The sequence below is a fragment of the Bubalus bubalis genome, chromosome 6 (genome assembly GCF_019923935.1).
Source record: "Bubalus bubalis isolate 160015118507 breed Murrah chromosome 6, NDDB_SH_1, whole genome shotgun sequence".
NCBI lineage: Eukaryota > Metazoa > Chordata > Mammalia > Artiodactyla > Bovidae > Bubalus > Bubalus bubalis.
Window position 1 is genome coordinate 1190464 of NC_059162.1, and position 23354 is coordinate 1213817.

Sequence of the window (23354 nt, forward strand, 5' to 3'; positions counted from 1 at the left end):
TTGAAGAAGGAAATGGCAACCCACTCTGGTGTTCTTGCCTTGAGAATCCCAGGGACGGGGGAGCCTGGTGGGCTGCCGTCTATGGGGTCGCACAGAGTTGGACACGACTGAAGTGACTTAGCAGCAGCAGCATGCTATTAGTTAGAGATATTTTTGTGATGAATATAGGTCAGGTTTCTTGTCTGTTATTGGATTTTACATTATCTAAAAGGATTGACTCCTTGTTTTGTGTAAAGTCCTTACAGCTTGATTCTACTTCCACAGGTATATTGATCTTTAACGTGCAGGAATGATGACAGTGATGATGATGATGGTGATGAAGAAAAAGAAATTAATGACTTCCATATTGTTGGACAGAGACCAGAGCAGAAAAAAAAAAAAAACATAGGATTTTCCTACATTTGGGGACATTGCTTCTTGCACCTATATTCTAATTTACTTGAATTATAAGAAGAATATACTGATTTCTTATAAACCTGAGATATTTATTGAGGGAGATGATTTTAGTGATGGAAAGAGAGAGACTCACTCAACAAAACTCTCTGTGACGTTTTTAGGGCCCAGCACTGGGGGGATGGTGCTGGAGTGGATCAGTCACTTGCTGGGACTCAGGAGGCCCCCTTCCCAGCCCTTTCTGATGCTGCCTTTTTTCTGGGAGGGGAGCTGCACTGCAGGCAGGACCTTAGTTCCCTAACCAGGGACTGAACCCATGACCCCTGCACTGGGAGCTTGGAGTCTTAACCACTGGACCGCCCAAAAAGTCTCCAACTGGCTTTGACAGGAGCTAGATGGATGCCCTGGCCTCAGCCTTCCCAGCCAAGACCCAAGCAGGCAAGTGGGTTGGAATAAGCGATTCTAAGGCCTCCTGCAGCTCTCAGGTGCCTCTGGCTCCATGAGTTTGCATCATCAGACGTATTTCCAGAGTGGTCAGTCTTTCAAGGAGCCTTGTGGCCACTATGAGAACAGATTTGGTTGTTCTTAATTTCTGGGCTTTACAGTGAAAATTCACATGAGCCAGTGTTTTTGAAGATGCCGTTCTAGAAACTGCAGCAACAATTGTGCTGACAAAACTCACTTTATGTAATAACTCCTCTCTTCCATAACTGATCATTATCTTCTGAAGAGAGTGAAATTCAATAAACACCGCCCCTTCCCCGTAGGACAGCGCTGGGAACCCAGCTCAAGCCCTACAAAATCCTTATTGATTTGAATTGACCTACTAAACAGGAAGAACCCAGAAGAGCCACCAATGCAGTTCCTAGGAACGGCAGCAAGTGGCAGCATTTCCTTTACTGTTTAACTAGCAGCTCCAGACAAGTAGCTGCCTCTCGCACAGTTGGAGGGATCAAGTCAACCTGACATCTCTCTATGTGTACGTGTGTCCATATAGGGCATTCTAACAATGACCAGAATAATGACCAGGTTTTTCAGTCCTTCTCTGGGCAGGTGAGGCAGGGGCTACATTAAAACACAGTATTGGGTGGGTCCTCCAGAGAGGGGTAACTCCAATACACCCTGGGGGCAGGGGCTGGCCTCACCATCTCAGGCTCCCGTAGGCATAGGGAGGGGGCAGGAATGAAGAAGAGATAGCAAGACCCCTTCAGCACTGTGCACTGGAAACTGGGAGGTAGCCTGACTGGGGCCTTCCCTGCAGGCCCCCAAGGCTCCCAGCATTAGGGCTTCTGCAGGCTGTACCATGGGAGTATGGAAGGATGATGGACAACAGCCTCCATCTAACCCAGCCAAACAAAGCTGGCTGCTTGTTTTATTTTTGTGTGAATTTCAAGGTGACAAAGAATCTTTGATATCTGGAAGCAATGTCCTTCACATATGCAAGCAGCCTGTCACCCCAGGACTTTCCTTCTAAGATCCAACCTCCCATTCATTCAGCCCTTGGCTGAACAGACCATAACTGCTGGTGGTGGCCCATGGAATGAAACATGCAAACTTATTTCTCCCAGAGCCACTGAACTAACCTGGCTCACTCCACTTTTATCCAGGGAATAAACATCCTCCTCCAGCCCCCATGACTGGTTAGTGCTCTTGTCCCATTTTACAAAATAGGAAGCAGGCTCAGTGCAGTGCAGTGACTTCTCCAAGGCCAAGTCCAGTCAGGGGGCAGCCTCACAGGAGGCTCCTAGTGGCCACAGCCTTGGCCTGTTGCCTAACACAGGCTCCAAGCTCAGAGGGCGGTCACAGGGGAAGATGACCCTCAGCAAAGAGAAGTTGTTGATATGTATTTGGTCAGAATGTTGGCCGAGGAACCCACAAAGTCACAGAATCATAATGTGGGCATGTGAGGAGACCCCCAAAAAACTTAGTGTTTTTCAACTGTGCCTCTTGGGGATTCTCATCCCAGAAGATCTCTGTTCATTGTGTGTGTGGGGGGAGGGGGGGAGGGGTGGGAGGAGGGTAGTATTTCCAGAGCACATGGGGCTCTAGACACCACCCCCTTCTCCATTCCACTTGACAGGGAGCAGCTCTTTCTGATTTATCTGATGGGCTTCTGCTTATATGCCTTGGCTTGACAAAAAGGTTTGAACATCATTGATATACTCCAGATGTTTCACTTTATAGGTGAGAAAAATGCAGACAAGGAGAGGCTCGCCCAAGTCCATGTGGCTACCGTGTTCATCTGTCATCAAGATGCTCACCCCCAAAAAAGACAGTGGGGAAAGAGGTGTCACAGTGGATATGGGGACTGGACTATCTTTGGGTGGCTTGCTCTCTTTGGGGATTGGCCTCCCAGGCTGGAGGATAGAACATGCAAATCTGTTTCTGGTGGGGCTGCAACCACAGTGAAGGTTCATGGGCTCCTGGGAGGGTGTGGACAAGTTACTCTCACAGTTACAATGAGATAAATAAGGGTAGGTGAACATGCAGGCTGGGAATCCACTGCTGGCTACGGTCTATGATACCAGAGCCTGTATTATGTTGGTAACATTGGCTATTTATAGCTGAGGGCAATGAGGCCTCCTGGGGGCTCTGGTTTTCTTCCAGTGATCCAGAATAATAGCCATCCTGTACAAGATACCACAGAAACACTCAATTATCTCATTGCAGTTCTACCTCATGTGAGTGCAGACTCTCTTTCCAGAAGCCTTGGGCACATGGAAGATCATATAAGTCAGACCTGAGAATCAAACATGACTTTCATGAGTCCTAAATCTGATGTGATGTGGTAATACTCTATGGCCCATTCTCTTGGCTGAAATGCTCAGGCTTGAAAAAGAGTGCTACTCTCCTTGAAAAATCATAAGGGAGGCTCAATAACAGGGAATAGGAAGGGGCTTCATTTTCACAGTAAAGGAACAGGAAACATCAAGAAAAGAAGGTTCATTCCTGAATCTGAAAGGAGAAATTCCCTGCACAGCCTTTAAAGTCTAAAAATGTGAACTGAGTGCTTCTTTCCATAAGAAGGAGAAAGCAAATCATAACCAGCATCTTTGGAGCCCCAGGGGCAGCAGCACTTACCTCCTCACCATTCTGGCCCAGCTCTACCTTGGAGGGGAACAGAGGGAGGGAGCAGGGCGGTTTCCTTCTGGTTGGTTTACTGGCTGGTGTCTAGAGGGAAGGGCGACAGACAGACACACAGAGAAAGAGAGAGAGCTAATCAGGCAACAGGGAGGAAGAGAAAGGAGTGGACACTGGCTTTAGGAATGTTCAGGAATGTCTGGTGGAGAAGAGAATGGAGGGAGGGTTGCACGTCTTTGCCAGTTAACTATCAAGTCACTCCAGTGAACTGTCTACCCATTCTGACTTTTAGCTCTACCCAGTGATCTCCTGCTGGCATCCTCTTTCACTTGAGATTCATCAGCCTGAAGCAACATTTCAAAATAACACTGGCATCCAGCTTCTGAGTACTGCCAGAGCCTTAGATCAGTACTCTCTCCTTCACCCTTTATAACAGGCCTACAGTGTCTAGAAATTATGGACGGGTTTTTCAGATGGGAAAATAAAACCACAAAACAACGCATCTAAAAAAGCATTCTCATTCTCCCCAAGGGGCCATGATAAACCTCCCCCAACACTGGGGTGCCCTTCCCACATTCCACTTCTAAGGAGCTTCTCAGACTGTAGGACTAGAGAAAATCTGGCCCAGATTTCTTCAACACTACAAAGCCCCCCTTTGACATTGTCCTCTCCACTAGGATTCTAGAATCCTCTGCTAACCAGATCCCTTCCCTTTCTGATCACTGCTTCCTATCCGAATGCACTTCCCTGTAAGTCCTTGCTTCCCAGTTCTCTGTTGGAATCTACCCTTGCTCTGAATTCCTAGCCTCAGGGGAGGAGCCTGGTGTGAGGACTTCTTTATTCTGCGCCAGCACAGGCCTGGCACAGCTGTGCAAGATCTAAATCTCCATCAGAGGGTGATGGAGCTGGACGAGCCCTGGGCTCCAGAGCCCTATCTCGGACAGCAGGCCTTTCAACGCTCAGCCGCATGTCTGCTCCCTCCTGGCCAAAGTATAAGCCTCACTCTGGTGAGGAAAGACCCTGCCCAGGCCCAGCGGCATGGCAACATTCCTCGCATTCAGAGAGACCCCTCTCTGACTTCGCTTCCTAATTTGGTAATCACTAAACCTCCTCCCTCCCTCTGCTCTGGGCCTGACCCAGACTTCCCCTTCCTCCAGCCCCCTCCCAGGAGAGGGGCTTTGATGCCGCCTGACTCACCTCCTTTGCAGCGGCTGCCTGCTCCCTGAACCGCCCAGCCAACTGGGCCACCGAGGGGGGTGCAGAGTCGTCCACAATGGCGTTGGTCTGTGCCGGCCTTTCCTGGCAAACCAAGGGGAAGCCAAAGTTAACCACCAAATACACACCTGGCACTCTGAGCATCAGCACAGGGGCCACGCGAGGTGCCTGCTATGTGACAGTGAGGTCTTCTCCCAGCGTTTTGCAATTGGCTTCTGCATCAGAGACTTTAAAAACTCATTCATCAACTGCATTTTGTATGAATACTTACAATGTCCTCGGCCCCGGGGTGTGGCTCTATCGATCTGGAAAGGAATTAAAGTTGCCCTGGGGGGTGGGCCGTGGAGGGCCCAGGGATCTGGGAAGCAGGACAAGGCTGGGGTCCTCATTCTACAAAACCTGGCCTGCAGAGGGCTGTATCAGAGACACTGTCTCCCCTTAGTCAAAGGGAGCTTCGAAAACTGGAGGCTGGCAAAATGCACTGGAGAGAGTCCAGTGCATGATCGTATCTAGTAGGATGAGCAAATGCCCTGGATTGAACTTAAAATTTTTTTTTTTTTAATTTGTGGCTGTGGGGGGGTCTTCGTTGCTCCATGAAGGATTTCTCTAGTTGCAGAGAGTGGAGGCCATTTTTAATTGTGGAGAGCAGGGGCTCCTCACTGTGGTGGCTTCTCTTGTGAAGCATGGGCTCTAGGGTGTGCAGACTCAGTAGTTGGGGTACAAGGGCTTAGTTGCCTTGAGTTATGTGAGATCTTCCTGTACCAGGGACCAAACCCATGTCCCCTGCATTGGCGGGCGGATTCTTAACCAATGGGCCACCAGGGAAGTCCTGGACTGAACTTTTGACAAGTATTTTTGCATCTTATTTCTCCTACTTGATTGAGTGCTTTGGTCATAGGCATGCTCAGAAAATATTTGTTGAACTAATAAACAACATGAGAGTCAAGTAGCATGGCAGATGAGAACCAGACTATCTGGATGTGACCACTGAGTTGCTCCATCTCCTTAGCTCAGTGACCTTGGGCAAATGACTTTCTCCTTCTGTACCTAGGTAGGGATAAGAGTAGCACAGTATTCACTTGGTGGTTCTGCAAATCAAATGATTTACTATGTATCTAAAGTGTGGGGACAAGGCCTAGGACACAAGAGCTTCAGAAACGTTGTTACTGCTACTTCTAAGAACCCTTGGCGATGGCCTCAGAGAACCACGGTCACTGTTCACTCTCACGTGCCATTTGCCACCAAGGCTCATTCAGTGAGTCAGCAAGCCCTGGAAACAGACACATCACTTCTGCTTTATTACCTGCGGCCTACAAAATCACCTGACTTTCATAATTTTTTTAAAATGTCCACTCTTGGAGACATTCAGCTTTGATTTTTGGTGACCATGATGATGGCATTTTGCACACAGGCTGCAAACCTCTCCACTCCACCTGCTCATGTCTAGCTTGAAACTGAGAGAATCTGGGTAGCAGTTGCCCAACAAAGACATCTCTGTCTTTCCATGGAGCCCATGGCCTACAAGCACGCTCCAGCTGCAAACCTGCATCCCTCCACACACACATCCATGCATATATGCACACACACATACTCTCACATACATGTCCTACACCCTCCTTTTTGTGCTGAAAGTGTCCCTGAGCTTTCTTATTTGAGTGCTCCCTCTGAAGGAAATATCACTGGTCATACCATGACGTTGTCCCATTGGAGCAGGAGGGGCAACCACCTGCCCCACACTGACCTCAGGTGAAGTTGAGTAAGAGTGGGCAGAACTTTGAGAAGAGGGATTTGCTTAGAGAGAGGAAAGAACTGCTGGACACGGAGCTTCTGATCTGTGAACAGACTGTTCTAGAGGAACAGTCCCTGCTATAAGTCAAGTTTATCCCCATTTCAGCCTAAATATCAAATACTGACTTCAAAAAAAGATGTTAAAGGATTCGCCTGTCTTCAAGATGCCAGAATTCCCCACAGCGCTGGAGAAGGGGGCGGGGAGCCTCAGTGCCGGCCCTGACGTGTGCCCCACACTGGCCATGCCAGGCCTGGTCAGAGGTGAACATCATGTCCCTCTGGAACAATGGAGAGGCTCCAGGGACAGAGCAATTTATTAACTGAGCTGCTCCTGGCATACATGCTGGGCCGGCCCGTCTGTCTCAGCCTCTGTCCGGTGCTATTTAGTGCTCCGTCCTGCTGACAGCGCACTTTACCTCAGCCGCGAAGGCGCCAATCACCGGCGGAGCAGGAAGAAACATTCCAGATAAAAATAGAGCTGAAGGGGAATCAGAAACTCCGCCCTAACTTCCCTTCTTGAAACCAGGCTTGGCAAGGGGTGAGAGAACTACAAGCCTTCTGGAAGGACTTAGGACTTAAAAGCTAGGTTGAAGGAAAGATTGTGATACGTCTGAATTTGCTTTCCTGGAGCCCAGTGAATGGGTTTTCTTTAGAATGTCTATGGACTCCAGAGCTTGTTGAAGCCCGGCAAACCCACTCACCACCAGCACCTCTCCAGATGCTGCTTCTCATTCTGTGTTGTGGAAGAGTGATTGATTTTGCCTTCTCTCAGTTGGGCAGAAGTTCAGAGAGGGCAAGTAACTTAGCCCGAGTCACACAGGAGAGGCCAGACAGAATAATCTGAGAAACACTTGCCTCCAATGCCTAATAATCCAACAATGAACATCAGTTAAATAGCCTAATTTGTGAAGGTGCTTTGAAAACTGTAAAGTGATATATAAATGGTAAATCTATTATAAGCCACTGGGTTACACGGGTATGAAGGAGCAAGCATGGCTTTAGGGATGGTTGGGCACTGTGGTTTAGCCTGTTTGAGGCTTTGCCTGAATTTCTGCCTTGCACTTCTGGCAGCTACCATTACTGACCTCTTCCAGTAGTTCAACATCACACCATCTTGGCCCCAGGCAGGTGAGCAACATTTTTTCCCTCTCTCTCTCTCTCATCTCTCTCAGCCCTGAGGCTGGTTTGGGAGGGTCATGCTCCTACCTTGATTGTTCTTAGATCTGAGCATGACTTTAGTGTCTCTGCCTCGTCCCAAACTTTCCTGGGACCCCCCCACCCCCTAAGCAGCATTCTTTCTCTGTTCCAAAGTTATCCATTAAGTATTGAACACAGAGTCAGGAACACAGAAAGTCGTCCTCAAAGGGTGCCTTCTTCCCCACCTCCCATCCAACCCAGCTTGTGGTGTTAGGGTCTGGGCCCCTGCTCCCAGTCACTGACACCCTCAACTCTAATGCACCCACCTCCAGCTCTTGGTCATGGTTTGACCTCTGTGAATCCTTTCTTCTTGGGGCCAATCTCCATGTCTTAAATCTATTATTCTGAGCCCACTCCCACATGTGACCTGCTTTAGTTGACACTCTTGCTTACAGATTGCAGCCCCCAACCCACCTTGCTGGGCCCAGAGCCTGCTGACCAAGCCCTCACTGCCACTGTTTCAGCCTGGCTCTGCCAGCAAGCTTGGAAACCACTCCTATGGTTCCCTCAACTTTGCCGAGGCCAGAAGAAAATCACCTCTGGAGTTTACTTTCTGTTTCTATGGGACTTTCTTCAGAGAACTGAGGAGCCCGTGTGTCTGGACAGCATGGAACTTCCCTCTCACTTTTGCCGTGATGAATAAATACAATCTGGATGCTGCCAACCATTCGCATAGTGGAAGCTTTGTGTACAGGCCCAAGTCAGACTCTGCCCTGGCTGTGTCCATTTCCCCACCCTCCTCCTCGGCCCGGGTCTAAGTTTCTACCTGTCTGTGGTCCACGGTTTAGGGTCACAAGGCACCAGGGGAGGCCTCATCTATAGCTTGGGGGAGAATCAGTGAGGGGCATCTGCTTGGGGCCTGAGGAACCCCTGCTTTTAGCTAACAGGAAGGTTGTCTTGCTCACCAGAAACAGGACAGACAAGCCACAGCCTCAAAACATAAGGTGTGCTCGCTTCTTTGCTCTTTTAGAACTGCAGTGGATCTTAAGGTCACACCGGCTTCCAACTTAGACCTTCATTTTAAAAGGATCAACAGACAGTCTCTTTGGGAATGCCGCAGTGATTCCTTCGTCTTTTTGTATGCTTACCTTACCTGAACTCTTCAATTCACCACCATGTTTAACTGTTGCCATTCGGGAATGATGGAAAGGACAATGGACTAGGAACCAGGCTGGCCAGTTTGACGCACCTACCTTAGAGCGGGTGCTATGTGGGAGGCACTGTTCTTATAGCACTTGATACATTTTTCTCTCATTCTCACAACACCTCTTCTAGAACAGAAAGTGGCCCAGAATTGCTAACTCATTCTTCAAGTTAGTAAGTGCCGCATTATCTGGATTCCAAAGATCTCCTTCCACACAGACACGCTTTGTTAACTCTAGCCCTTCTCTTCAAGAGCTGTCTCATCAGCAAACACCTCTGTCCCGAGCCCTGCGCTCAAGCAGTGAACAAGACAGAGTTCCTGCCCTTAAGGAGCGGCTACGCCAGCGAGGGGCACAAACAGCAAACACAGAGCAGAGAAACAAGTAAGAGAACTTCAGTGCCATGAAGAAGAGAAGATAGGATGCTTTATCCATGGGGCTGTGAGCAGCCAGCTCTGAGGAGGAGTCATCTGAATTTCCGGCTAGGAAAAAGGTGGAAAGAAAACTGTTCTGAGCAGAAAGCACAGAGAGGAACAAAGGGTGAGGGACAGAAGAGAGAAGTGTGGCAGGGACCTATCGCATCCAAAATATGAGGAGACATAAAGGATGAGAGGCAGTCTGGGCCCCACTGCATGAGGCCTTGAGGATCATAGCAAGCAGTTTGTATCATTATTTGATTCTGAGTGAATGGAACACCATTTGGAGGGTTTTGAGGAGAGATGTGACCTGAATTACATATCAAAAGGCTGCCTGTAGAGAATGGATGACAGTGGAAGCAGAAGAGAATGGATGACAGTGGAAGCAGAAGAGAATGGATGACGTGGAAGCAGAGGGGCCAGGAGGAAGGTTCTGGCAGTGGTACAGCTGAGCAGTGATGGTGGAATGGACCAGGATTGTAGCAGCAGATGGTAAAAGGGGTGGATCTGAAGGTAAGACAGCTGGGAATTATTGATGCACTGGGTGTGGAAAGTAAGAGAAAAAGGGCAATCAAGGAGGACTCCCAGGTGTTTGATTTGGACAACAGAATGCACAGAATATTTTTTCCTGGGTTGGGGAGGGTTTGTTGGAGAAAGATGTGGGTAAGGAAAGGTAGGGGGCAGTAGTTCTTTCTTGGTCATGAACGTTTGAAATGTCTATTAGATATCCACGTGGATATGCAGGGTGGGAATTACATATACACCCAAGTCTTAAATTCAGAGGAGGTTTCCAGGCTGGAAACAAAACTTTGAGAGTCAGTAGATAGTGATAGTATCTGAAGTCACCGAACTAAATACAATCAGAAGATATAGAGAAGAGGTCTAAATATAGAGAAGAGTCCCTGGAGAAGAGGTCCAGAGACTGAACTCCTCATTAGCACTGAGCTGCCTTTCATTCACAAAGGCGATGGGACTGCTCTTCTTATTCCAGGAGGAGCCTTGCAGACATTTTGGTGCAGACTGCAGACAGGCTGGGTTGAGGCCAGATTTCTCTGGCTTAGGTGAGAGAGGATCAGAAACCCTGAAATGCCATTGGAAGAGAAAGTCTTGTGTCCTGCATTCAATTCATGCAGCTGGGTCAAATATTCAGCACTTCTTGGGCATCTGTAGACACTGCATTGGAATAACAGTGACTGGGGAAGTGGGGGTTGGAGGAGTGGAGAGCAGGTGAAGAAGAACAACAACTAAACAAGCCAGAAGAAGAGAAACAGGTACACATGAATGCTGATCCGCTATTTCACATTAAGGCCAAAAATATTCCAAATATTCCCTACCTCCCCACTTGTCAGCTTTAAGAATTTGAAAATGGCATGTCCTTAGCCTCTGAAGTTCTATCCCAGGGAAAAACCCAGGTAGGATGCCCGGCTCACACAAAGGATCCACAGGCCATTCCCCGGGGAGTGCGTCACTCCATGGGACCTCCAGGGCTTTCCCCTGCCTCCCAGGATGCGGTGCTACAGCCTGGGAGCCTGGACAGGGTTAAGCAACTCTGAGTCAGTGGACATCAGTCTGACTGCTTCAGTGGCCTTAGAAGCAGGGTAGCTCACAGTCCCCGGGGCCTGGCCAGCCACCCGGGTGGGGTCAGTGGGCTTGGTGGTGGTGGCACAGGCAGGGTTAGCCCAGGCGCATTCCCAAGTAACAGCAAGGACAACAAACAATGGGAGGCAGCCGTTCATCCTGAATGTCATGATGGTCTAGGTCCTTATCAGTGCACTCTGGGAGATAATGTATGTGAAATTTCTCTGTGAAACCTGTCAATTGTTGTGTAAGCATAAGGATAAAAATGCATTTTGAGTCTTGTGGGGTTGGGGATGTGCACGGATGATATGACAGGAGCAGAAAGAACAGCTAATTCAGAGGTAAATCAAGTCTTGTCTCTGACACATATTGGGGGTGGATCTTTCCGAGCCTCAGGATCCTTGTTGGTAAGTGAGATTATTAACATCCATTGGCCTTTCCTCCAACCCAAATTGCCATTAGTTGGCCATTGCGTGTGCACGCATGCTAAGCTGCTTCAGTCGTGTCCGATTCTTTGCAACTGTATGAACTGTAGCCTGCTGGGCTCCTCTGTCCGTGGAGATTCTCCAGGTAAGAATACTGGAGTGGGTTGCCATGTTCTCCTCCAGGGGATCTTCCTGACCTAGGGATCGAACCCTCATCTCTTACATCTCCTGAATTGGCAGGCAGGTTCTTTACCACTAGCGCCACCTGGGAAGCCCAGTTGGTTTTGCTCCAAACCAAACTGCAACATGTGCCTGATGTCTGGAGCCTGCACCACCCTCCTCCCACTAACAGCAGGAGGTAGCCAATATCCTCAGAGTCCCTGCAAGACTCACAATCAGCCCTGTATGCAAGAGGCAGAGTGTACAGATCACAGGTTATGGTGCTGTATGTGGAGCGGTGCAGCATACAGCTCAGGCTTCCATCCAGATTGCCTGGGTTCAAATCCAGGCTCTGCATATATGGCCTTGAACAAGTTACCTAACTTCTTTGTGCCTCAGGTTCCATCTGTAAAATGGGGAGACTACACCGAGGGAAGTCCAGGGTTGTCATCTAGTCTACCCTTGCCCTTCCATTCTCTCTGGGGCACAGGTCTCCCAGAGGGAACCCCAGCCAGCTAAGATATGCTCCTTGCTGCTTTCTGCCATTCTTAGTTCATAAATGGGCAGTCATGAGTCGGTCATTGGTGGTTTACACTTAACAGATACTTAACAAGACAGACGGTTAACAGACATTCCTTTCCTGAGTTTTCAAACCATCCCTGAGAAACTGATGTGCATACTAACTAGCAATTAAGAAAAAATAAAGCTGACTGTAATTTTATGGCCTTTAGGGTCATGACCTAGGTCATGTCCCCTCTTCCTTCTCTCCGTCTTCTTCTGATTATGATTATTGCTATTATTTTATATGCTCTCCTACGACCTTAGGCAGGGAGCTCTCAGAGGCTTGCCAGTAAGGACACGCTAAGTCCTGAGTATGGTTTTGGAGCTGCCCTTGCTCAAGACACATGAGCTAGTGAAACCTCAGCTTCCTCATCTGTACAGTGGGAAGAGCACCCGTCTTGACTTCCTCTGGGAATAGTTGTGAGGCTCCCGGGATGCCGTGAATGACAGCGCACTGGAGGAGAGATACACAGAGATGCAGAGGATGGATACAGTGCACACCCAGAGTTTATGGCCTACTAAGGGACAGGGGTGATTAAGCAAGCATTTGAACTATGATCAGGTCAGGGACTTCCCTGCTGATCCAGTGGCTAAGATTGCACTTCCAGTGCAGAGGGCCCGAGTTCAATTCCTGGTCAGGGAACTAGATCCCACATGCTGCAACAAAGAGTTCACATACCATGACTAAGACCTGGTGCAATCAATCAATAAATGATTTTTTTTTTTAAGTATGATGGATCAGCCAGTGCAGAAGGCAGAATAGCCCCCAAAGATGTCTACATCCTAATCGTGGAACCTGTGGTGATGTTAGGTTGCATGGCAAAGGGTGCAGGTGGAATTAAAGTTGTTAGTCAGTTGACCTTAGAGTGGGGCACTCCCCTGGATTATCTAAGTGGGTCCAGTGCAATTCAAAGTGTTCTTAAAAGTAGGAGAGGAGGGCAGAGGAGTCAGCATCAGAGTGATGGGATATGAGAAAGACTTGACCTACTATTGCTGGCTTTGATGATGGCCGAAGAGGTCACATGCCGGAATGCAGATAGCCTCTAGAAGCCGGGAAAGGCAAGTCTCCAGAAGAAAGGCAGCCCAGCCAACATCTTGATTCTAGTCCCAATGAGATCTGTTTTGAACTTCTGACCTCCAGAACTATAAGGTAATAAATTTATATTGTTTTGGCTGCAAAGTTTGTGGTCATTCATTGCATCAGCATACGAAAGTAAACCAGGCAGAAGTACTTGCTGACCCACTGTGGGCTCTGAGGTCTGGGGACACGGTGCTGAAGAGGAGAGTCCTGAGTCCGTACTCTTGCTGGAGTTCACATTCCAGGGGAGACAGGCAGTGACCCAGTAAGCGAGTGCATGTTGGTGCCCTGAGCGGTCGGTCACAGGAGGCCTCCCCAAGGAGGAGCAGACGGAGGTGACATTGAGTTCAGGATGTTGTGACTGGAGAAGGACAGGGTGAAAAGCATAACAGGGGCACCCAGTCTGGCTAGAGGTATCCAGGAGGGCTTCTAGAAGGAAGCTCCGACCTGGACAAGCTTGAAGGGTGGGCAGAGTTAGTCACTCTTCTGCTGAGGGAGCCACATGCGAAGGATGCAAGGCTGGGGCTCCTCACTGAACTACCAGAAGTCCCTAAGCCTGGTTCACGGCATGTGGCCTGAGGGGAAGATGAGGCTGCAGAGGAAACAGAGGCCAGAGCGGACCCTGTTCTCAGGGCCATGCTAAGTCATTGGAAGGTTTTTAGAAAAAGAGTAAAACAGAGGGTCCACTAAAACAAATGGACTTATTTCGATGGTCCCTTTGGCTGCAGCGTGAGAAATGGATGGGCCATTGCCATTGTCATGAAAGGTACGTTTATTTATTTGACTGCGCTGGGTCTTAGTTGTGGCACATAGGATCGATCTTTGTTGCAGCATTCAGGATCTTAATTGCAGCATCTGGGATCTAGTTCCCTGACCAAGGAGTGAACCCAGGGCCCCTGCTTTGGGAGACTAGAGTCTTAACCACTGGACCACCAGGGAAGTCCAGCCAAAAAGGTTTTGATGAATAGGAATCTCTGGTCACTGATTTACAATTGCTAGCTGTGTTGTATCATTATGATCACTTCTTGCAAATCTGCAAATCTTCAGCAGAAGTTCTACTGAAAGCGGCAGCTTGTTGTATTTCTGGGTGCTTTTTAAAGGCAGTAGAGTGAGAATCAAGCATCTATGGCCCATAGCTGGTAAAGAAATGCCTTCAAGAAGCAGAGTTTATTGATTCAAACACTAGTAGATAATGAGCCCTACACATGCCAGGGATTCACAGAGTGTTTAGGTCTCCTAGCCTTATAGGAAATGGAGAGCAAGGATTTAGTAGAGGCAGAAAACTGGGACCAAGATCAGATAAGTTCATCTAGGAATTAATAACTCTCTCAAGGATGACTTAGACATAGGGTTGGAGTCAACACTGTAGATCTCAAGAGTATAAGACCAGACAAAATGTGCCCTGAACTAGGGGAGGGCCCATGGAGATGGAGAACATTAACAGGAACTTAAAAGCAACTTAGGAAAAAGGACTGTCTGGAACTAGTGACTGACCAGGTAGGTGCAGAGAGGAGTCAAGATGCTGCCCAGGCTTCTGGCTCTGTCTGCTGAGTGGACAGGGGTGCCATCCACAGAGATGGTGAGCCCCAGTGAGAGCAGAGCTAGGAGGAAAGAGGCAAGAGGTGGCTAGAGAAGGAAAAGGTGCCAGAAGGGGAGAGTGATCATAGCAGAGGGTCCAGGATCGATCCTTGAAAGCTTGGAATTTTTGGAGTCAGATGAACCTGGGTTTGAAACTTGGCTCCTGTTACAAAGTGATGGCTGAGCTCAAAGACAGGCTGGGTGAGTGGAGGCTAGAAAGGAGATGGAGAGGGTCCTGGGATGAAGAGGAGGAAGCAATAACTTCGCGGTTCAGGCAGGGTGCCTGCACCACCAAAGTTGTCTTCTCCTTCCAACTGTGGGTGTGCAGAGGGGAAAATCAAATTCAACCTTGTGAGCCTGGCAGCCTCAGAGCAGTTGGCTTTTGTTTTTGTTTTTTCTTTTTAGGGGAAAGGGGAAGAGTGTGAAAGAAATGCTCACATAGCTAGCTTAGGGGATTCAGGGGATTCACAGCCTAGGCCAACAAATAAATCTACAATCCATCTGCTCTTCAAAGAGAATTCAGAGACTCCTGTCACATGGTCTCCATGCTGGTTAGTCCCCTAAGAAGCCTGATTTCGATGAGAGTCCTTCTGACTCATGGGGTTTGCTGCAGACACCTGGAGGCCTCCTAATAATACCCTTCACGGGGGACCATTTTTGCTTCCCAAGCGGGAGTGACGTGTGAGTGAATCCTGAGGCCTGGGACATTTGTCCTTCATGTCCCAACAGAAAGCCCAAGCATTCCTTCTAAGATTAGAACAAGTTGCTCAAGGACAAGGGCCTGCCTCCCAGTTAGCTGTAGCCTCTCCTATTACAGCGGCTCCTCTTCCTTCCCGCCCCTTCTCCCTTGCAGTCTGGAGCTGGACTCTTAGCAGGATGTCTCTTGGGATGCTCTGTGGGTTGGGTCACACTGGGCAGGGTGTAGTGCTGGGTTCTAGGCTTCTTTTTGTTTGACCACATCTTGGATTCATTTATTCATTCATTTTTCCTGTACTCCAGGACCTGTGCCAGGATATACCAATGAAAAAGATGATGCAGGTCTTTTCATAATGGAAATTGCAGTCTAATGAGGGCAACCATTCAGCAACCATCATTATTTTTACTCCAGTTTATTGTTTCTTAGGGTGTACTCTTGCCTGGAAAATCCCATAGATGGAGGAGCCTGGTAGGCTGCAGTCCATGGGATGGTGAAGAGTCAGACACGACTGAGCGACTTCACTTTCACTTTTTACTTTCATGCATTAGAGAAGGAAATGGCAACCCACTCCAGTGTTCTTGCCTGGAGAATCCCAGGGACGGGGGAGCCTGGTGGGCTGCCGTCTGTGGGGTTGCACAGAGTCGGACACGACTGAAGCGACTTAGCAGCAAACACTGCAGAGGGAAAGGACTAGAAAAGCAAGTGATAAGGGGATCTGACCCAAAGATGTGATGTTTAAACAGAGGTCTAAAAGATAAGAAGTGATCCAAGCAGTGTGTGTGTGTAATAAGGAAAGGAGGGGTATAGCCAAGGGCATTCCAAGGAGAGTTTACCCAAAGGCCTGGAAATGAGAAGAGCAGGATGTGTTTGAGGAAATAAAAGAAGGCCAATGTCTAGAACTCAGTTCAGTTCAGTCGTTCAGTCGTGTCCGACTCTGTGCGACCCCATGGACTGCATGCAGCATGCCAGGCTTCCCTGTCCATCACCAACTCCTGGAGCTTAGTCCAACTCATGTTCATCGAGTTGGTGATGCCATCCAACCATTTCATCCTCTGTCGTCTGCTTCTCCTCTTGCCTTCAATTTTTCCCAGCATCAGGGTCTTTTCCAGTGAGTCAATTCTTTGCATCAGGTGGCCAAACTATTGAAGTTTCAGCTTCAGCATCAGTCCTTCCAATGAATGTTCAGGACTGATTTCCTTTAGAATGGACTGGCTGGATCTCCTTGCAGTCCAAGGGACTCTCAAGAGTCTTCTCCAATACCACAGTTCAAAAGCATCAATTCTTCGGTGCTCAGCTTTCTTTATAGTCCAACTCTCATATCCATACATGACTACTGGAAAAACCATAGCTTTGACAAAACGGACCTTTGTCAGCAAAGTAGAATGTCTCTGCTTTTTAATGTGCTGTCTAGTTTGGTCATAACTTTTCTTCCAAGGAGCAAGCATCTTTTAATTCCATGGCTGCAGTAATCATCTGCAGTGATTTTGGAGCCCCCCAAATTAAAGTCTCTCACTGTTTCCACTCTTTTTCCATCTATTTGCCATGAAGTGATGGGACCTGATGCCATGATCTTAGTTTTTGAATGTTGATTTTTAAGCCAGCTTTTTCACTCTCCTCTTTCACTTTCATCAAGAGGCTCTTTAGTTCTTCTTCACTTTCTGCCATAAGTGTAGTGTCATTTGCATATCTGAGGTTATTGGTATTTCTCCCAGCAATCTTGATTCCAGCTTATGCTTCATCCATCCTGGCATTTCACGAGGTGTACTCTGCATATAAGTTAAATAAGCAGGGTGACAATATACAGCCTTGACGTACTCTTTTCCTATCTGGAACCAGTCTGTTGTTCCATGCTGTTATAACTGTTGCTTCGACCTGCATACAGATTTCTCAGGAGGCAGGTGAGGTGGTCTGGTATTCCCATTTCTTTAAGAATTTTCCAGTTTATTGTGATCCACACAGTACATCAAAAGGCTTATCAAATACCCACGGTTTTGCAAGCTTGTTTCTTTCTGCCTTAAGCACAGAAACCCTGTGTTATTCATGTCCCCACCCCCTAGAACATTACCATATTCAGTGCTCAATAAATAATGTCAAATGAATGAATGAATGAATGATGCATCAGTAAACCAACACCAATGGGCTGACACTGTGAGGGCTTGATAAACATAGAACAGGGCTTCAGGGTAAAAATGGAAACAATGTGTCAGCCAGGGTTGGCTCTGGGCATACCAGGCTTGAATATTTTCATTAAGGTTCACTGAACTGAGCCAAGGTCACTGGAATAGCATAACTAGAGGGCAAAGAATCAGACCTTCCCTGATGAATCCAGTACTTAAAAACCTGAGCCTCCAGTTTCTACTTGGAGCTAAGGAATGCATTATAATTTCATCCCATCCCTGGGTATATCTGTCTTCTTTCAGACACATTTCATCAAGGAGCCACTGAGGCAGGGAAGGCATGGGTCTCCTATTAGTGTAGAATGGTACCTGCCCTGGCTGAGAAATCCACATCTCTGCTCTGATGTGGATTTCACATAGCTGTAGCTGTGAAATTTCACATTTCTGTAGCTGTCCTCAGACACGAAGGCTGTCCTCCCCAACCTTGCTGCCCAGGGATGGTCCAGGCAGGAATCCATAATCTTTGGTATATTAAAGAGGCCCCATGCAAAGCACAAGAAAGGTTCTACCTGCCTTAGAAACTGACTCATTGGGATGAGGCCAAAAGGGTCTTGAAGCAGAGAGAAGAAAAGAAAACCACCAGGCCGAGTTAAGTTGCTCTACTTGAAAAGTCTATTGGGTTTTATAGGGCAAAACAGCTGACCGGGAAAGGCCCGGGTGGGGTGTTGACATTCAGCTTGCAGATGGCCTGATCCCTCTCTTCCACCTGCTCTTCCCTCTGCCTGCTCCCTTTGGGCCTGGGACTGATTCACATTTGGGAGTGTCCCCTCCAGTCACTGACTGAGGGTCAAGGGTCAAGAGTCCCACCAGGAGTCCAGACCTGCTAGGCTGCCCAGGCCCGCTCTGTCCAGCATCCTCTCCATCCCGAGTTATTCTGTTTACACCTGCTGCCACTAATCAAATGGCTCTCTTAGAAAGCCATTTCTAAAGAAGTTTGAATTAGTAATAGTAGTCTTTTGTATTGTATTTTCTTAACAATAATAAAGCGGATAACTTATTGAAAGCTTATTGTGCTGAACATGAAAAGATGTTCACTAATTATTCGGAGAAGGCAATTGCATCCCACTCCAGTACTCTTGCCTGGAAATTAGAGAAATGCAAATCAAAACTATAATGAGACATCACCTCACACCAGTCAAAATGGCTCTCATCAAAACATCCATAAACAATAAATGCTGGAGAAGGTGTAGAGAGAAGGGAACCTCCTTACCTGTTGGTGGTAATGTCAATCGGTACAACCACTATGGAGAACAGTACAGAAATTCTTTGAAAAACTAAAAATAGAGCTACCATATGACCCTGCAATCCCACTCCTGGGTATATAACCAAAGGAAAACATGGTTCAAAAGGATACATACAGCCTAATATTCACTGCAGCACTGTTTCAAAAAGCCAAGACTGGAAGCAACCTAAATGTCCATCAAAAGAGGAACTAATAAAGATGTAGTGTGTGTGTACATATATATATATATATATATATATGTACACACACACACAATGGAATTTAACTGAGTCATCAAAAAGAATGAAATAATGTTATTTGCAGCAACATGGTTGGACCTAGAAATTAGCATACTGAAAGAAGTCAGACAGAGAAGCAGAAACATCATGTGATATCCCTTACATGGGGAATCTAAAAAGACATGATACAAATGAACTTATTTACAGAACAGAAACTGACTCACAGACTTAGAGAATGAACTTATGGTTGTTGGGGGAAGAGATAGTTAGAGAGTTTGGGATGGACAGATACATACTGCTTTATTTATTTTTAACTATTTATTTTCTATTGGGAAATGGACAGAGGAGCCTGGCGGGCTATAGTCCATGGAGTGGCAAAGAGTCGGTCACAACTGAGTAACTAAACAACAACTACAACATATACGATTAACAAACAATGTTGTGATAGTTTCAGGTGGACAGTGAAGGGACCTAGCCATGCAGATATATGCATCCATTCTCATCCAAACTCCCCTCCCAGCAAGGCTGCCACATAACATTGAGCAAAGTTCCCTGTGCTATACAGTAGGTACTGGTTGGTTATCCAGGATGACTCCATATACATAACACTCTTCAAAAGGCAAAGCTATAATGACAGAAAGCAACTCATTGATCACCTGAGACCAAAGATAGGGGCAGGCGGTTGACTATAAAGGGTACAAGGGAATTTTGAAGTGAAAGAAACAATCTATATTTTGATTGTGATCTGTATCTGTCAATACTCATCAAATTGTCCTTTTAAAATAGGTGAATTTTATTGTGTGTAAATTTTATCTCATAAATGTGATAAACAGCTTTTGAAATAAAAAACACATGCTCAAAAAATAAAAGAAAAAAGGTTGAGGCACACTCCCCCCTGCATGAGGTCTTCTTTCATTTGCCCTGGGGGTAGGGGAGTCGGCTTAGTTCCAGGGTGCCAGCCCCACGGACCTCAAAGCATTGGCAAGAAGGCACCAAGGCCACGGGAGGCTGGCAGCCTCTTGCAGCTGCAAGGAACACGCCACATCCAGCCATTCCTGTCCCAGGGCAGCCACCAGCACTCTGGAAGCAAGAATGGTAATGAGGGCACAGAATCTGGCACTTGACAAGTTCAGGTATGAATTTAATTTGTGGGTTGTTGGGTTGCAGGTAACTGACTTAACTACTCAGAGTCTCACCTGTAGAATGTGGCTAATAACACCCCCTACAGAGTCATGACAATACCAAGAGATAGTGTTTGATAGTTTGGAAAGATCCTCTGGAGGAGGAAATGGCAACCCACTCCAGTATTCTTACTTGAAAAATTCCATGGACAGAGGAGTCTGGTGGGCTACAGTCCGTGGGGTCTCAAAGAGTTTGCCATGATTGAGCACACATGCAGTGTGGGTCCAAATCTAAATCCTGCCTCTTACTCTGTGTGTGATCTTAGGCAAGACTTAGCTTCACTGAGCCTCAGTTTCCCCACTCATAAAATAAGGCTTATAACAGCACTTATCTCAAATGATTGTTATAAAGCCCAAATGAAATCATAAATGTGCATAAAGCCCCAGCACAGTGCCTGGTACATGGGAGCTTTCCCTCCCATCTTGGCTCTTGTTGTTACACCTAAGACACTGATTGCCACCCACTCAGTAGGTATTAGTTGGGACGTGGGCCCCCTTGCACACCTTGTAGGGTCAGCAGGCTGCTGCCTGTTGGCCCTGAGTAACTGCAAGGGGGCAGTAGGGATCTGTTGCTAAGTCATTTTCATTCCCATTCTGTAGAACAAGTCTGCAGACCTGGTGGACTGGCATTGCATCTTAATGTCAGAGGAATTTACAAATAGAAATTTTCTGAACCATACTAAAGGGCAGGCTGGCTCATTGAAGTGAGATTCTAGGCTCCAGCCATAAGTAGCCTAACTTGCAGGGCCGTTCATGTGTGGGATTTTAGTTGGATGTTTCCGGTATGTGGAGTTGGATAAGGAGAAATAAGACCAGTCATCAAAGGGAAGCCTACTTCTGGCTTCTGCAGGTGAGGAGAGGGGCCTTTCACCCAGGCCCCTGCACCAAGAGGAGGCAGGACTCAGCCTCATGGCCAGAGTTTGAGGGTTGTGCCTGCCCTTGTAGGTCCAAGCCTAATCAGGGACCCTCAGGGGCTAGGGTGGGTGCATGAACGGCTGGAGAAGCTCTCCAAGGAACATGCTTGGATTCAAAGGATGCAGGAAGGAAGGAAGAAATATGTCTGGGCAGACATGTTTTGTCCTGCAAAGTCAGAAGAGAAGATCCAGATGAGTCATTTCAAGAGAGGAGCATCCTAGGGGCAGGGGAGGCTGCTGACCCAGCAGTCCGGAGAGCTGTGTGAACTCTCCACCCCTCTCTGCCCTTCTGTCTCTTCATCCTTAGGATGAAGAGCTTGCCCAGCATGCTTTCCAAGGCCCTTTGCAGCTGGCTAACTATTTTTTTTAACTTTAACATCACTAAGAGGAAATTGGGAACACTTAGGTTATCTTCCTCATGTGGATGAATGGAGGTGGATACCCAACTAAGTTTAGGCAGAATCAGAGCAAACTCTGAAAGGAAGATCAGGAATCCCAAGTGATACACAGTGCTATTACACCCCTTCCCCCCACCATTTTGACACACAGCTCTATAAAGAACCCCATCCCTCCTTCTCTTGTCTTTTCCAAAGAAGATTCTAAGAATGGAACACTTCCTACTCTCAAACCAGGAACCAAATGGTAATCCGATATAATCCCTTCATTCCACATTAGCAAACTAGGGTTGGTAATTCTCTTAAAGAGAAGAGTTTTAGGACAGGGAGATGACAGGGCTCAAACGGCCTCGGGGGCATTTAAAAGCCATTAAAGAGCAAAGTGGGGACTTTCCTGGTGGTCCAGTGGTTAAGAACCCCCCTTGCAATGCAGGGAACATGGGTTCGATCCCTGGTTAAGGAACTAAGATCAATCCCACATGCCACAGGGCAACTATAACAAAGACCCAGGCAGCCAAAATAGTAAATAAAACAAGAGGAAGGTGGGTGAGAAATTAGTAACAAAGAACAATACCAAGCACGATCAAAGGATAAGGGCCAAAAGCAGCATAAACTGTAAAGGGGAAATTATATTAGCAGAGTTCAGGTTTTTCTCCAGGTTCACTGAGGCCCAGCTGGGAAAACCATAACCCTCATTTTGGTTTCCTCTGGAAGTCATACAGAGAAGGAATGAGTACAGGGATTGTTTTCTTTCATTCACACCCTTTGGCCTATTGCTTTTTTGCTATCCACACACCAAGGGCTCAGCTCCTTAGTCAGCTTCAGAGCCTCACAGTTCTGAAGCAAGAACTAGGGGCTCTAAGAATAGAACAGGCCAGCAGGAACACATTCGGAGTAGACACGGATCCCCTAAGGTGAGCGACTCTCTGGGGCCCTGAGGGGGAGGGGAGGGACTGTTTTTCTGGCAGGGGCTCCCAGGCTCTGAGCAGAAGTTCCTCACAGGAGACCCTAGAAAAATCCTCCTAGTATGGAACACAGAAATATACGGGCCCCCAGCTCAAGAGACATGAGTACGAGGCCTAAGATACAAGTAAACCAACTTCCTCCTGCTCCCTTCTTATCAGCAATTGTACTGCCTGCCACCATATGCATGAAAAATTTCTTTTTGGACAATGGCCAAAGTGCTTCTCATGTAGAGATTTGAGCAGATAACTCACAAGATGGTTTGGTTTTCTTATGGACAGTCCAACAGTACTTTATCCCACCACTCCAGCACACCTATAAATTACACCTCTGAGCTACCTTTCAGCTGCCATGGCTCTTCCAGGAGAGGGGGCTCCACTCTTAGCGGCTCCCAGGCCACATCACACGAGAAAATCTGGGATTGCAGAAAGCAGAGAACACGGATGGTGCTCCTTTCCACCCCAGGATCAGCATGCGGCTGACAGACCTGATTGGCCGCTCTGGCTTGTCTGCTATTATCTTGCTGTCCAAGCACAGGCTGTTGTGATGCAATTTGAGAGGACTCATAGTTCGAGATTCATCTCCTCTGGACTTCATTTCCTCCTCTATAAAATGGAAATGAGATCTACTACATAGGTCATTATCATGATGAAGTGAAACATGCATGGGAAGTATCTTATCAGCCAATATTTATTGATCGATCATTCCTATTTAATACTTTCCACTGATTTCACCTAATGAGGCCAAGAACTATCTCACATTAGAACTTGTTTGGTAGTCAACACCTTAAGTTAAGCAGAGATTTTGGTGGGTCCATAGTTGTAGGTATTTTAAAGTCAAGTGAGATTTAGGAAGACTCAATATTCCTACAGAGTCTTAGTTAAACAATTTAGTGAAGGCTGAAGGAAGTTCAGAACTGGACATGGAATAATAGACTGGTTCCAAATTGGAAAAG

General features: G+C 47.3%; 1 protein-coding gene across 2 annotated transcripts in view; it reads right to left on the reverse strand.

Moving 5' to 3' along the window:
• The window catches only part of RCSD1 (RCSD domain containing 1), a 72958-nt gene that overhangs the window by 16343 nt on the left and 33261 nt on the right, over window positions 1–23354 (reverse strand). The window contains exons 2-3 of one of the 2 annotated variants that reach the window (XM_025287422.3): window positions 4672–4773; window positions 3475–3564 (exon numbers count right to left, since the gene is read on the reverse strand). In XM_025287422.3, the coding sequence (XP_025143207.3) occupies window positions 3475–3564; window positions 4672–4773 (192 nt within the window). The remainder of the gene's footprint in view (window positions 1–3474; window positions 3565–4671; window positions 4774–23354) is intronic. The other variant, XM_025287423.3, reaches the window with a different exon arrangement.